Source organism: Amphiura filiformis, unplaced genomic scaffold (assembly GCF_039555335.1).
Source record: "Amphiura filiformis unplaced genomic scaffold, Afil_fr2py scaffold_23, whole genome shotgun sequence".
NCBI lineage: Eukaryota > Metazoa > Echinodermata > Ophiuroidea > Amphilepidida > Amphiuridae > Amphiura > Amphiura filiformis.
Genome location: NW_027305487.1, coordinates 2,099,382 through 2,115,164, shown reverse-complemented (window position 1 = coordinate 2,115,164; position 15,783 = coordinate 2,099,382). Strand labels below are relative to the sequence as shown.

At 36.5% G+C, this 15,783-nt stretch overlaps 1 protein-coding gene across 1 annotated transcript in view; it reads right to left on the bottom strand.

Moving 5' to 3' along the window:
- Positions 1–15,783, bottom strand: part of LOC140143554 (uncharacterized) — a 37,069-nt gene that overhangs the window by 5,946 nt on the left and 15,340 nt on the right. Inside the window, exons 10-12 of the mRNA XM_072165378.1 lie at positions 12,309–12,347; positions 10,287–10,594; positions 8,807–8,948 (exon numbers count right to left, since the gene is read on the bottom strand). Coding sequence (XP_072021479.1) covers positions 8,807–8,948; positions 10,287–10,594; positions 12,309–12,347 — 489 coding nt within the window. The remainder of the gene's footprint in view (positions 1–8,806; positions 8,949–10,286; positions 10,595–12,308; positions 12,348–15,783) is intronic.

Genomic DNA, 15,783 nt, shown 5'->3' with positions numbered 1-15,783 from the left:
CTTTAGATTATAAAATTATAAATTCATAATTATTATGGCGAAACTAAATCTCGAATTCGGAAGAACGAGAAATCTAAAGAATTGACTTAAAAATATATACAAAATTGAAAAAAAAAAAAATACAAATCATTTACACGTAAATAGTATGGTTAGTAGGTTAGTAAAAAGTGATATATACATAGATACATGAGGTAATAATATCTGCATAATACAGGAAGCAATAATATCTGTATAATACATTGAGCAATAATATTCGCGTTTTTCAGCAAACCTTTCCGTCACCAATCGCAATGTATCTGTCAAGGTAACATCGACAATTTGAAGGGTCATCAGATATATTTTTGTACATATTTTGCTAATAATTGTTCCACCAATTTGATCAAGAAACATACATGGGTCATTATAATCATAGTAAATCATCTGTATTTAATTGGATATTGCAAGTAATGAATTACCAGCCCTAATGACAAACATGTACGCATTCTTACATTTATGTCAAATGTCAGATTGTGCCTTTATTAGGTTATTTTAATGTTTGGCATTTGCACAGATTTTCAGCAAAATACGTGTTCCAAATGATATTCCATGTAATTATTGTAGATACAATTCTTCGAAACCAATTTCACATCTTTGCGTAGAAATACATGCCAATATCGTATTACTAGCTATTACTGTTTTGTTATTTACATGTTAGGCGGATTCATTTTGTTTTTGCAACTGTTTTGCATTTGAAGCAATTTATACTTGACAATTCAATATTACAACGCTTCTGTGCTGACATTTTGACTCTCGTCTAAAGTCACTTATTTTGTATGCAAAAATCACGTTCCCATCTAATGACGGCACACTTTCTTATACAGTATATATTTTTCTCGCCGAGATTTATATATCGCCTAACCTCTAGGCACTAGATAAACACTATAAGCTACAACCTTACAAGAACTTACTTTACTGAACTATAATACTAAATACATGTTGAACAAAAACCGTAGCCCTGATAAGTGAATCTTTGGATCTTAAACCTTTCTTACTTGGCCATTATGTTATGCAATAATTAGTTTTGTCATAACACTTTTTTTTGATAGACAAGTCCAATGTTTTTACTCACTTTCTGAGCTTTCGATGGCCGGTTATGTCATCTTGATCACAGATGCTCATGCTCACTGTACTTCCCGCCGCGGGACTTGGAGGTCTCATTCCCACATGTTAGCGATTGTTTGAGCAGCGAGTCAAAGACGTGATCCAGAGACTACATCCCTTTGTATTGATTCATTTCTGTCGCCCCTTCTCCTGATCAACATGGCGAGTCTTTGTCTGTTATCTTGCCCCCTCACAGTCGATAACATGGCTTTTTTTTTTTTATAAAAAAAGACAAGACAATTTACAAGGATCCGTCGAAAGGTATTAAAGTGTTACAATACATAGAAGAGAAGGACATTCTGAAAAGCTGCAACGAATCATCTGGAAGCATCGTATTGCCACCGCCATGAGACCTCACAACACGTTGAAAAACCCCTACTTTTCAATTCAAAAGACACAATAGAGCCCAATAAGACTTGTGAAGTTGCCTATAGAGTGGGGTGATGTGAGACCGGAGGAACATTCGGAACTAGATTAAAAGAATACCAGAAACACGCCAAAAGAAAATAATCTCTAACAGAACAAAACAAATACGCCATAACATACATTATCGCACAGGAAAACCATGTTATCGACTAGGAGGGGCAAATGTACGAGGGTGGATCAGTATGTAATAAGAGTTGACCTCTTACCCCATATATTGAATATTTGGATGGGATTTCTTTATGATCACATAAAGACTGTACCTTTGTCTTTCAAACCTCATATGTGTAAATGATACCGTATACTTGATTACGTAATAGCATTAGCATACAATGGCAGCAAAGGCACGTGTTTAAAATGTCCGAGAACAGCAAAAGTACAAACTGCATATGGGTAGTTTGGGGCAGGAATAAACACTAGCTCCACAGTTTATGAGATTTGGCATTAAACCTGGGTGGAAATGGGACGTCTGGGACTTCAACAACTTTCGGGCTTGAATGGAAGCAACATTATTCTCCAAAATTTGCGAAAATGAAAAGGCAGTTATTACAAATGACATTAATTATCTCCAAAATGAAACAGATTAAAATATAATGACTGGTCACGTGTGAGAGCTAGTACTTAGTACGATGATAACTGGTGCAAATCAAAAAACAATATGCGCATGCGTAGGTGGGATGACCGATACAACATGCTGAAAATGCACGAGAATTGCAAAATTCCATGTAAATAGGGCCTAAAATATTACAAAATGCTGAGAAAATTTTAATCTAAATATTCATATGAATTTTTATTGATGATCTCAACCTCAATTGAACAGAAAAGTTTTAAAAATAAATTTCTCATTCAAACGATAGCCTCTCTCTCTCTCTCTCTGTACCACTACTTTGTGTATAAATGTAACAATGGTAGAATAACAGTTATATTTCAATCACGGTTTCAAATATTTTCTAGGGAGACTCCCTTTTTAACCTTTGGGGACTAGTCAACAGAACTGGCAAAAACTAAAATTTCCACGTTTGCTATTGTTGGCAATATCAAAATGTTTATAGACAGAAAAGCCTTGTTTTTGTCATAAATAAAACATATTTGACCACGAACATGGTTTAATGAACTGGAAGTTTGTGTTCTATAACTGTTCCAAAAGGCAGCATTCTCCATACTTTAATTCCCGAGAAAATATAAAATATACAACAATACCTCGTTTCAGCCTCTTATTTCCCTTAACAAAAACAACTAGTAATAGGTCTACTCTTTTCTAATAAAGAAAAGACATCCATTTTAATGAAATCAAAACCACTCATGCTTAAATTTCATAGTAGAACATGATTTCTGTCACTAAATATTAGCATAGGCCTTCACAATGTCATAATAGACATTGCATTTGCCATTTTTAGAGAAAAACTCTGTCACTAAAAATGGACCAAACTGCAAATGTCAAAAAGTTAGGCACTTTGGACCTAAGTTAATTAGGTATGCAGATCCATGTTTCTACTGTGAACAAATATACCAAAATACTAGGTGATCATAAATTAAGCTGAGCAAAATGTAGCTGATGAGATTAATAAAAAGATCAACTAAGTCTTGATCACCATTGCAAATGTCAAAAAGTTAGGCACTTTGGACCTAAGTTAATTAGGTATGCAGATCCATGTTTCTACTGTGAACAAATATACCAAAATACTAGGTGATCATAAATTAAGCTGAGCAAAATGTAGCTGATGAGATTAATAAAAAGATCAACTAAGTCTTGATCACCATTAATCGAAACGCGTCCTACGATAGCTTTCTATAAGTTTCTCAAAAATAGAGAAACTCAAGTGTCTTTTATTCCTATACGGAATTAATGGCCATTCTTCACAACCACTCATATTACAATCTCTATACGCATTTTTTGCAAAGCAAAAACATAGCTTCTTTTACCTAAAACGTAGCAATTAATTTGCATAAAGGTAAAATATATAGCTATACCCATCTATTCTCTTAAAATATAGGCCTACCGATATCTGAACATTAGATTGCGTAACTCAATAACCCCCCTTACGACCATTAATTTGATGCTAATGCTGTTACGTAATCATGTGTGTGATATAATTTTTACACGTGTGTTGTTTGAAAGCCAAAGGTACAGTGTTTATGTGATCATTGAGCAATGCCATGAAAACAATCCATACATGGCGTCACAAGTCAACTCTTATTACATACTGACCGACCCTCATAATAGACAGAGATTCGATCCAATACTAGAAAAATACGTGAAGCCACGTGGATCAGGAGATGGGGCGACAAAATAATGAATCGAGACACAAGGATGGATTATCTGGATCACGCCTTTGACTCGCTGCTCAATCAATCACCAACCTGTGGGAATGAGACTACAAAGTTCCACGGTGGGAAGTGCAGTGGGTACGGACATCTGTGATCAAGATGGCATAGCCAGTCATCGAAAACTCAGAAAGTGAGTAAAACATTGGATTTCTCTGTGCAAAAGTCACCAATTGTATGGAACAATCCTATAAACAAAAATCGTTAATCTTACACATGTTTTCAAACGTACAGGTGTATTATCCTATAAAACAAAGGCTCATCCTTTAGATCAGACAATTATAAATTCATAATTGTTATGGTGAAACTAAATCTCGAATTCGGAAGAACGAGAAATCTAAAGAATGGGCTTAAAAAATATAAAAAAAAAAAAAAAAAAATCATTTACACGTTTATATTATGGTTAGTTGGTTAGTAAAAAGTAATATATACATAAATACATGAGGTAATAATATCTGCATAATACAGGAAGCAATAATATCTGCATGGAGCAGTAATATTTGCATTTTTCTGCAAACCTTTTGGTCACCAATCGCAATGTATCTATAAATGTTACATCAACAATTTGAAGGGATAGTCATCAGATATCTATTTTATACATATTTTGCTAATTGTTCCACCAGTTTGATCAGGAAACATACATCTTTAATCATTGGATATTGCAAGTAACAAACATGTACGTATTCTTACATTTATGTCAAAATATCATATTGTGCTTTTATTAGGTTACTTTAATGTTTTCCATTTGCACGGATTTTCAGCAAAATACGTGTTCCAAATGATATTCCATGTAATTACATGTAGATACAATTCGAAACCAATTTCACATCTTTGCGTAGAAATACATGATAATATCGTATTACTAGCTTTTACTCTTTTGTTATTTACATATTAGGTGTATTCATTTTGTTTTTGCAACTGTTTTGAATTTGAAGCAATTTATAATTGAGAATTCAATATTACAACGCTTCTCTGCGGCCGTTCTGACTATCGTCTAAAGTCAAATGTTTTGTGTCTAAAAACCACCTTCCCATACAATGACCGCTCACTTTCTTATGAAGTATATATTTTTTCTCACCGAGATTTATATATCGCCTAACCTCTAGGCCAAATACGCACTATAAATTATAAATTCTTAATTGTAATGGTGAAACTTTAGCTCAAATTCTGAAGAACGGGAAATCTAAATAATTGGCTTAAAGAGACATACAGAATTGGAAAAAAATGTTTACACTCAAAGAGTATGGTTAGTAGGTTAGTAAAAAGTGATATACACATAAATACATGAAGTAATAATATCTGCATAATACATGAAGTAATAATATCTGCATAATACATAAAGTAATAATATTCTTTTTTATATATATTTTGCCTAATTGTTCCACCAATTGATCAGGTAACATAAATGGGCCATTTTAATCATAGTATACCATATTTATTTAATTGGATATTCATATCCCAAAAAAACCCGAATTACCAGCTCTACTTGCAAAATAATAAAATGTTATTGTTTGCCATGTGTGCGAATTTTAAAGAAAAAATGTAAAAAAAAAAAATACGTGTTCCCAAATTGCCAACATTGGTTGAACTTTGATGAATGTGTTCTGATATAGCAGATCACTGATTGTTTGCGAAATGTGATTCAGAATAAATATATTTAATATATTTCTAAACAGACAATACTTAATTATTAATAACTCTGTATTGCTGGAAGTTTGAAACAATATAATATATTTTACCGTGCCTAATCTAACTAATCTAAGGCAATCGCAACAATGTGTCAAAACGGTGAAATTACTTTCAAGTCTTTGATGTTACATACATCTTTCTGTTAACTGTTAATTACTATTTACATGGTCAAACCGCAGCGGACCTATATAGAAACCCGTATGTTTACGAGACTGGAGCTTCATGATTAGGCTGGTAGAAAATCGAACCTATAAACGGGCACTTAGTCTTATCTCCTCCCCGCAAAAACCCCATAGTAGCTATTAAGGCTTTTTTTTTTCCCTCTACAGGGAGGATGGCAATTTATTTCTCGTATTTAAACCCTAGCTACTATTGGCGACTGCAAGCTTGATGAAAACATATATCTATTATATTTAATTCCCGTCGATCATGCCACTGTTTCATCATGTTAAACCCACATTGTTTCCTCTGCGGCTCATCAAAAGTTATCATCAATCTAAATAAACTTGACCCTGCCCCTTTTTTTAGGCTGATATTATAATAGTTGATATGAAAGGTAAACATTTGCATTTGAAAACTCTATATGTTTGAGTCAGACACACCTTAGCTTACATAACCCTAATCGTAGATGATGTGGGGAACAGTGTTCCCGCTAAGGCCGAATATGATAAAAATTTGCCCAATCGAGGTGGCAAATTGGACCAGATGAATTGGTGAACAATTACGAAAGCAAAATAGTGTCCCTTAATTAGTAATTGGGCCAAATGTATCATGAAATTAATACTTTGATCCAAGCTTGAAGTGCTTAGAGGGAACACTGCTGGGATGAGCTTGTTGATATGACCATCCTCCGTAAAATACATGTTTATGGATTTAAACACTGGTGGGGATGAGCTTGTTGATAGGACCATCCGTGAAATCCATGTCTATGGGTTGGACACTGGTTGAGATGAGCTTCTTGATCGGACCATCTTTCGTGAAACCCATGTCTATGGATTTAAACACTGGTGGGGATGAGCTTGTTGATAGGACCAACAGTGAAATCCATGTCTATGGGTTGGACACTGGTTGAGATGAGCTTCTTGATCGGACCATCTTTCGTGAAACCCATGTCTATGGATTTAAACACTGGTGGGGATGAGCTTGTTGATAGGACCATCCGTGAAATCCGTGTCTATGGGTTGGACACTGGTTGAGATGAGCTTCTTGATCGGACCATCTTTCGTGAAACCCATGTCTATGGATTTAAACACTGGTGGGGATGAGCTTGTTGATAGGACCATCCGTGAAATCCATGTCTATGGATTTAAACACTGGTGGGGATGAGCTTGTTGATAGGACCATCCGTGAAATCCATGTCTATGGGTTGGACACTGGTTGAGATGAGCTTCTTGATCGGACCATCTTTCGTGAAACCCATGTCTATGGATTTAAACACTGGTGGGGATGAGCTTGTTGATAGGACCATCCGTGAAATCCATGTCTATGGGTTGGACACTGGTTGAAATGAGCTTCTTGATCGGACCATCTTTCGTGAAACCCATGTCTATGGATTTAAACACTGGTGGGGATTAGCTTGTTGATAGGACCATCCGTGAAATCCGTGTCTATGGGTTGGACACTGGTTGAGATGAGCTTCTTGATCGGACCATCTTTCGTGAAACCCATGTCTATGGATTTAAACACTGGTGGGGATGAGCTTGTTGATAGGACCATCCGTGAAATCCATGTCTATGGGTTGGACACTGGTTGAGATGAGCTTCTTGATCGGACCATCTTTCGTGAAACCCATGTCTATGGATTTAAACACTGGTGGGGATGAGCTTGTTGATAGGACCATCCGTGAAATCCGTGTCTATGGGTTGGACACTGGTTGAGATGAGCTTCTTGATCGGACCATCTTTCGTGAAACCCATGTCTATGGATTTAAACACTGGTGGGGATGAGCTTGTTGATTGGACCATCCTTCGAGAAGTCCATGTCTATGGATCTAAACACTGATGGGGATGAGCTTGTTGATCGGACCGTTATTCGTGAAATCCAAGTCTATGGATTTAAACACTGGTAGGGATGATCATGAATTTTGACACTGAAAGGGATGAGCTTGTTGATCGGACCATCCTCCGTGAAACCCATGTCAATGGATTCAAACACTGCTGGGGATGAGCTTGTTGATCAGATCATTATTAGTGAAATCGATGTGTATGGCTTTAAACTTGAAGAATACTTTCTTAGAACAGTCATTGCTGCCAGATTCACATCTGCGGCGACTGCTCCTTTGTAGAATTTCTCAATATCTTTGTAGCTGATTTCCAGACAGAAGTACATATCTTAGAAGTCGCTCGAGGTGACTCAACAGGGTCTCAAATAGCTTTATCTATGGATAATTTAATACAAAAAAAAAACCGGATTTACATTGTATGCATTCCAAAATAACTAAGGTGTAAAATACCCAGACAGGGGTAATTGCGGTGCTACGGGGCTCAAGCTGCAGAACCTAAACCCATTTCTAGAGGTAATTTTACCTACAATAGGGGCCCATCAGGATTTTGGTTAATAGGCTCATATTATTGCCGATTTTACATTCATATCACGTACACGCGAAAAAATCAAACAAACAAGCAAACAAAAAACACACGATATTTTAGGTTAAAAATTAGTGAGTTCATGATGTGCTTTATTTAACGGATCCATGTCTGAGGATTTTTCCATTTCCAATAAAACCTTACTCATTTGAGCGGTGCATCTTCGAATACCCCATAATCATACGGAGTACCCCTTTTCTATACTCGTCCTTTTAATTTTTTACTGTTCTATAAAGAGTATGATGTGAGCCATAAGGCAATTGAAATTTCCTGGTTCTACACACCTAGCACATTAAAGGCAACAGTTATTTTTCACAAATCTTGCCACAAATGCGATTATACCTATAATATTATAATGGAAAGACTATTTCAACGTAAATGGCACGTTAATTTCCATATACGTAGGAATATTTCATAAAAACGAATGTTCAAATGATGGGGAAAGTAGTCCGTAATGTCAGTATTTTTTTCTCTAAAATTTAAGCAAAGGCTGATCTACAACTTTTAAGTCGTTGACTTAATGAAATGAATTGAATAAAATGAATTGAATGGAATGAATGAAATGAATTGAATGAATTCAACTATAATAAAGAAGACCTTTGAAGGTTCACTCAAACTGGGTTATTTAGAAGACGGTGTCGTACCTGTGCTTTGGGTGTATGCAGCTCCGTCATCGTCTTTATCATCTGAACAATCATCAGTTGCAGGATATAGGGATTCCTTTGTGCTGTGTTCCGTGCTCTCCTTGTAGCCAGAGGTCTCATCAGATGGGCTATCCGCTTGCGTCTGTAATATAGCAAAATAAAAATACAAACACCTAAAGGTACAGATGGAGTGTGTTTGCAATAACATGGCTGCTTTAATATACAGTCTTAAAGTGCTTATAGTAATATTGAGCATATAATTGCAGTAAGGGGCTGTGCAACAATTATGACCCCCCCCCCCCCCGGAGCCCGTCAAAAATCACAAGCCCCCCCCCCTTCAATCTGACAAAAATTGCTTGCACTCGCTTGCCCCCCCCCTTTGAACATGCCAAATTTTTGGGGTCCCAATTTGCAAACCTAAGTCTTTGCAAACCTAATTTGTTTTCCTAAGCCTTTTTGGAGCGTTTAATAAAAATGGCGCCCAATGAATGTGTGGCAAAAATCGCTTGCCCCCCTTCTCGGATTGCCACAAATTGCCTGCCCTCCCCCCCCATTGCCACAATTTTACACCCCAGGGCTCATAATTATTGCACAGCCCCTAATAGCACCATCTGTTGTTTTTTCAGAACATTTAAGGTTGTCCAGAAAAAAAATTAAATACAAACAAATGGTTAAAGCTACGCATAGTTTTGCGTTTAAAACAAAATTGGGGGTTAGGAACATAAAGGTCACAAGCCTGGCAGGGCTGAGGCCGTCGACTTCTATATTAATGACTTGCAGTGGAGTTCCAATAAAGATGAACACCGCAGGGCATTATAGCAATGTTGATGAAACTTAGAGACAGGTCGTCATTCATTTCATATCGTTAATATTTTTACATTTGCCTCTCAATTTCCCTAATTCTTCAGCGCCTGTCTCTATCGGGATAATTTATAGTTTATGCCGGGAAACTTGATGGCTATTGTTTCTTGTAGTCGAGAGACTGGGTTGAGGGGGAGGGGCCACTTAATGATGTTTATTCATCATTCTTATTCAGTGGGTGTGGCTTGCAAAGAATTCGAGTAATTTAATAGGTTTTCGTGTGTATAATATCACAAAATAATGGATCGTAATATAAGATACTGCGCGCCACCACGCAACGGCGGCACGCTTGTTGATCATCAGTGATCGTGCGTTAGCGTAATACATGTGTGCAAACTATGAACGCGGTTGAGTGGATTCGATGTTCGTGACGGTTTCGTGCATTCAAAACAACGGGGATGTCCTCACAAAAGTAACTTTATTTTTATGGAAAAAAAGTTTTATTTTGCTTACTGAATATGTAAGCATACAAAACGAATCAAAATATTGGTCAGCCCATCCATAATGACACGATATTGGATAGGCAAAAGACAAAATTCTATTATTATTTTCTAATTGTTCTATTGTCTTGAGCTTGAGGTTTACGTTTGCTGTCTGTATTTTGCCACCCTTAGCTTACTTTGATTTCTCTGGCAACGTTTTCGAACTCTGTCAACGCATTAGCCAGATGAACGTGTTTTGTTTCCCCCTGCAGTGCAGTAATGAAAACATTGGGCCAGACTTCCTCTTCGCAACAAAGCAAAAGTTGCAGCAGTGTCTCGACATTCTCCATTCTCTGGTGGTCGCTGGATTCGTCAATCTTTGCACGCACATAAGGCGGTATGAATGTCAGCCTCGATACCAACATTTTAGGATCCATGTCCGCTGTTAGCTCTGTCCATTTGCGCATCAGAACAATCCTCCATCTCAATATCTTATCAGACACCCCTAATGCAATAAATAAATAAATAAATAAATAAATAAATAAGTAAATAAATAAATAAATAAATAAATAAATAAATAAATAAATAAATAAATAAATAAATAAATAAATAAAGAAAGAAAGAAAGAAAGAAAGAAAGAAAGAAAGAAAGAAAGAAAGAAAGAAAGAACGAACGAAATAAAGAAATAAAGAAATAAAGAAATAAAGAAATAAAGAAATAAAGAAATAAAGAACGAAAGAAAGAAGGAAAGAAAGAAAGAAAGAAAGAAAGAAAGAAAGAAAGAAAGAAAGAAAGAAAGAAAGAAAGAAAGAAAGAAAGAAAGAAAGAAAGAAAGAAAGAAAGAAAAGAAAGAAAGAAAAAAGAAAGAAGTTTTACGTTTAGGGTACTACAGACAGTGACGCAACCAGCGGGGAGGGTGTGGGCTGTGTCCCTTGCTTTTAAAGAATCGTCGGTACATCTTAAGTCAGTTTTAAAACTATGGGTCGCGTCCCGTTTAGGCTTTTTCCAAAAGGGGTGACGAGACTTCAATGGTAAAATGGTTATCTACTCTCTAGGAATAAAGTGGGTGGCTTTACTAAGAAGGCCAACTATTCAGAAAACCCGTCACCAATAAGGTCCGTTATTCAGAATTCTGATAAGCGGGCTTGTTTTCATTTAAAATGACCCGCTAACCAGAAGACCCGCTAATCAGAAAACGAGTAACGGGCCTTCCGATTAACGGGCCCTTTGCAGAATCACACCCTCGATTCAGACAACCCACCACTCAGAAAACCCAGTTCTCAGGGTTAGGGTTAAGATTAGGGTTAGGGTTAGAGGTTAGGGTTAGGGTTTAGGGTTATGGTTAGGGGGTTAGGGTTAGGGCTAACTCAGTTCTTTAAAATGATTAAAACAAGTCAGAATTGAGAATAGTGGGCATTTTGAGTAGCGGATCTTCTGGGTTACGGAAACAAGCCGCTAGCCAGAAAACCCGCTAGTCAGAAAAAAAAAATCTGAGTAGCGGGACCTTTACATAGAATACAACAAAAAGCCCACTATTCAGAAAGTCCGTTATTCAGAAGGCTCGCTACTCGAAAAATTCTGACTAGCGAGCCTTCTGAATAATAGGTTTGCTGAATAGCGGGTCTTCTGACTACCATGACTACCGGGTCGTTTGAGTATGGTACCATCATATTGGTCATGTAACAGAATTTTGGCTCATTTTAGCACTAAGCATTTTAGCGGATCAGCGAGATGACTTGGACATCGTACCCACCTTTGACCCTCTAGCTCATTAACCGAGCTCAAAATATATGATAACGTATATATTTTCGTAATCGCTGTGATGTGACGAGTAATTTGACATGTCTCTTGACGACATTGGACAATTTTTCATTTTTTACCCCTCTTGACCCCTCACGTGACTACTATGGGGAGGGACCAAATGTCAAAAAAAAAAATTGTCAACATTTTTGTCTTCATCCAATAACTTCAAAACCACCTGTAACTTAATTTCGTCAGAAGTGGACTTACAGTCTTTTTGCGCTCAGGACTTCATTTGTATTATGCAGTGGGTCGGCCAAATTTTTTCTTATGGAATGTGGATCACAGGAATAAATTTTTGGGAAGCCCTCTCTTAGGCCGTCAGTACACGACGGGCCTTGGCTAAATAAAAGTGGGGTCATAGACAATTTTGTTTGCACTGCTTGTGCATGGTTAAGAAATTCTTAAGAAGTTCTTACCTTTTTTGGTTTCTGTCTTGTGTTTTGTTCGTAGTTCACCTGTTTAACAATAAAAAGGAAGTATTCTTTAATGGTTTATAATAAAGTCCTCAAACTTATTGCAACATAATCCATTCCACATACATTCACCTCACAAAACACAATGTCCATTTGTTATTCCCCGTTATGGGTAGGTAAAACAGTAAGGCATTGCACTCCCAGCCTTTTGACTTGTAATAAGTGCCGCGTATTAGCTGCGAAGCTCTCCCTGGTCGGGTAGTATCCCGGGGTTCTTCTCTAGAAGCTAATTTGCATGGCGTTGAGTGTTGCTGGGTGGGGTGGGCAAAGGGCTAACTCGTCCGATGTTTTAATGAGTGTGCCTTAATATTAAAATAAGTAGGCCTACTTATTTGCGTTATTCATTAGAGGTGTTTTAGGTGTCATTTAATATTTGATTTGGTATCTCCACATTACACATATAACATTACAAGGTAAATAGATATAAAATGCATTAAAATAAATGACATATAATACACATAAAAAACAAAGCAAGGAGATATCACATGATAGCCCTTTAAGGTTAAATACAATTGATTTTCAAGGCTTGATTCCAGAGGGGCGTAAGTTAATAATGGAAACAGCCATGCAGAAAAGAATGAACTCACGCGTACAATAGTGTATCAATCTGAACTAGGGCCACGGACAAACCGCGGCTCGTGAGTCATCCTATATGTTGCAGGGATAGGGAAGGGGCGACCATGATAGGACCATACGGGCTGATGGCGGGGGGGGTGATTGTTAACAGCCGTTTTCGGCAATTTTTCTTTGGATTTTCTAAATTTTCAATTTTTAAAATTATCCTGGATGATATCTGTCGTGAAATAAATCAATGCTTCTATAGGCTATAATAGGCCTAGTATGCCTATTTATACCCTGATTATGCAATATATAGGCCTACAACAATAACTTCAACAACATTAACAAAACCAACAACCAATATTTTGTTAATCTAATTTGTAAAAATATATTCATAGGCCGCGCCTATTAGACTAGTATAGCCTAAAAATTCCTGAATTATGTAATGAAAAACGGGCAAAAACAATCAATCGCTGCAGTCAGAAAGAAAGAAACGAACAAGAAAAAAGAAAAAAGTGAGAGAAAAATAAAATAAAATAGATGGAATGGACCACATAGTGACTCGAACACGTACCAAAGTTTTCCAGCTCAAAACTATAGTTTAATATAGTCGAACGTGAGTCCAGCGCGTTAACCGATTGAGCTACTGAATGACCTGTGAAATCGATTGATCTCAAACTGACTATTATGGAATAGTGCATACCAGGCTCTTATTATAAACAATCTCATCACCGCTGTAAATGTCGGAGGTATCGATGGCGAAAAACCTCGATTTTTGCAAAAGTAGCTTAAATTTGGAGTGAAATTCAAATGGTAAAGGAATCGACATACTTTTAAGAAATAATGTAGGCAGTTAGAAATCAAAATTAACGTTCCACAATCCAGATATCGATAATGTAACATAACAGTGTTTTGTGGTACAAGATTCTCGAAAATTGTTCCCAAAAACGGGCTAATAAAATTTAATCGGTACTGTATTTGGTTCTTCCCCATGGCAACATTATTTCTTTGGACGATTTGTAGTACAATACAAAAAAGGAGAAAACAATCACTTGGCGTGGTTTTATACGGAGCGAATATTTGAAAAAAAACTGCATGGAACGTGTTTTTGATCTTGTGAACATGGTGCGTAAAAATGATTTAAACGAAGGATTTTCAAACGGATTCTAAAAATGTGTATAAACACACAAAAATAATGTTAAGATACATCCATGCACCAACATTTGACTCACTGCGATATTTGATTGCTGAGAAAACGCGGTTTTAGAGAACAACTTTATACGTCTTTTATACGTTTTGTATACGTTTCTTCGTGTAACCTTAAGCCCAAATGATTATTTTCGAAGGGGTCCTTTATAAACTGGCCTCAAAAAGAAACTTATAATTTTTCACAAGGTCATATGTTAAAATCCTCTCCATGAAAATGAACAAAAATTGCACACAGGGTTACTTCATTACTTCAATGCTGTTGTGTCAGTTGGACAACTGCTTGGTTACTGGCATGTGTTTAGAGTAGAGTATTGAAGTAATCCTGTGTGCAATTTTTTGTTCATTTTATGGAGAGATTTTAACATATGACTTTGTGAAAACTTATAAGTTTCTTTTTGAGGCAAGTTTATATAAATAGATGGCATAAATAGAAACACAAACATATAAATATAATATAATGTGCTCAATCCCAAAAGGGAGAGCGTATGAAAATTCAAAGAACAGACCTTCCAGAATAGGTAATCGTTACTCTGAGTTTCATGCCTAAAAAGGCAATCGTCAGACGACACGATGAAATGCTTTGGTTGGACTACCATCTCTTGGGAATGTGAAAGAATATACATTCCATGGTGTCAACACAGCCAAAGTCTATTCAGTGTCAGTCTGTCTATCGAAGATAGTCAGAAAGTGCTCAACTGCAAAACAGGAGCGTAATAACAACATTTTACTCAAGTTAGACTATCTTTTGAATAAAGTGCTCAATCCCAAAAGGGAGAGCGTATAAAAATTCAACGACAGACCTTCCAGAATAGGTAGTCGTTACTCTGAGTTTCATGCCTAAAAAGGCAATCATCAGAAGACACGATGAAATGCTTTGGGTGGACTACCATCTCTTGGGAATGTGAAAGAATATATATTCCATGGTGTCAACACAGCCAAAGTCTATTCAGAGTCAGTCTGTCTATCGTGTGTTGAAATTTTTCTGAAAAGTCCCAGAATGTGTGTTGCTTTTCAGGTTTAAATAAAGTGGGGTAAAATATATTATGCACTATAATACGTGTGTGTTGAAATTTTCAAGAAAAATTACTAAGTCCCTAAATATAATGTGATCAAGCGCAGACTTTGTGGTAGGGGTGATTCTAGTTGGGGTATGAATAAGTTGTTTATGCCCAAACAAGTGGAGCATGTTAGCATAATTTGGTGTAAACTCTGTCTTTACGTAAAACACACATGTTCATATCAACCAAAATAATCACTTTAGAATCAGCAGGCAATTTTGAAAGGACATTTTCAAGATTGTTGATAAACTGCGAATGCTTTTCAGGCTTGTAACAGGAACCAACAAAAAACGGTTTGCATCTTGGTAGCAAAATCTCAGTCCAAATAGCTTCCATTTTGGGAATTTCTAAATCAGGCCTGGGATTAAATGCCTAACATGCCTAATCAGAATGAATGTAGATGCAGGTACCGCCATTTTTGTTTCGGTCCATACGGATAACAGAGAAATTAGGAATGTTGATTTCATTATCGGTGACTGAATCATCTGGCCATGTTTCACAGACAGTAATTATTTTGGCTCTAGTATTGGAAGCAATCAATTTTAATTCACTCATTTTGGGACAAACAGAACGGGTATTGATATTGATAACGT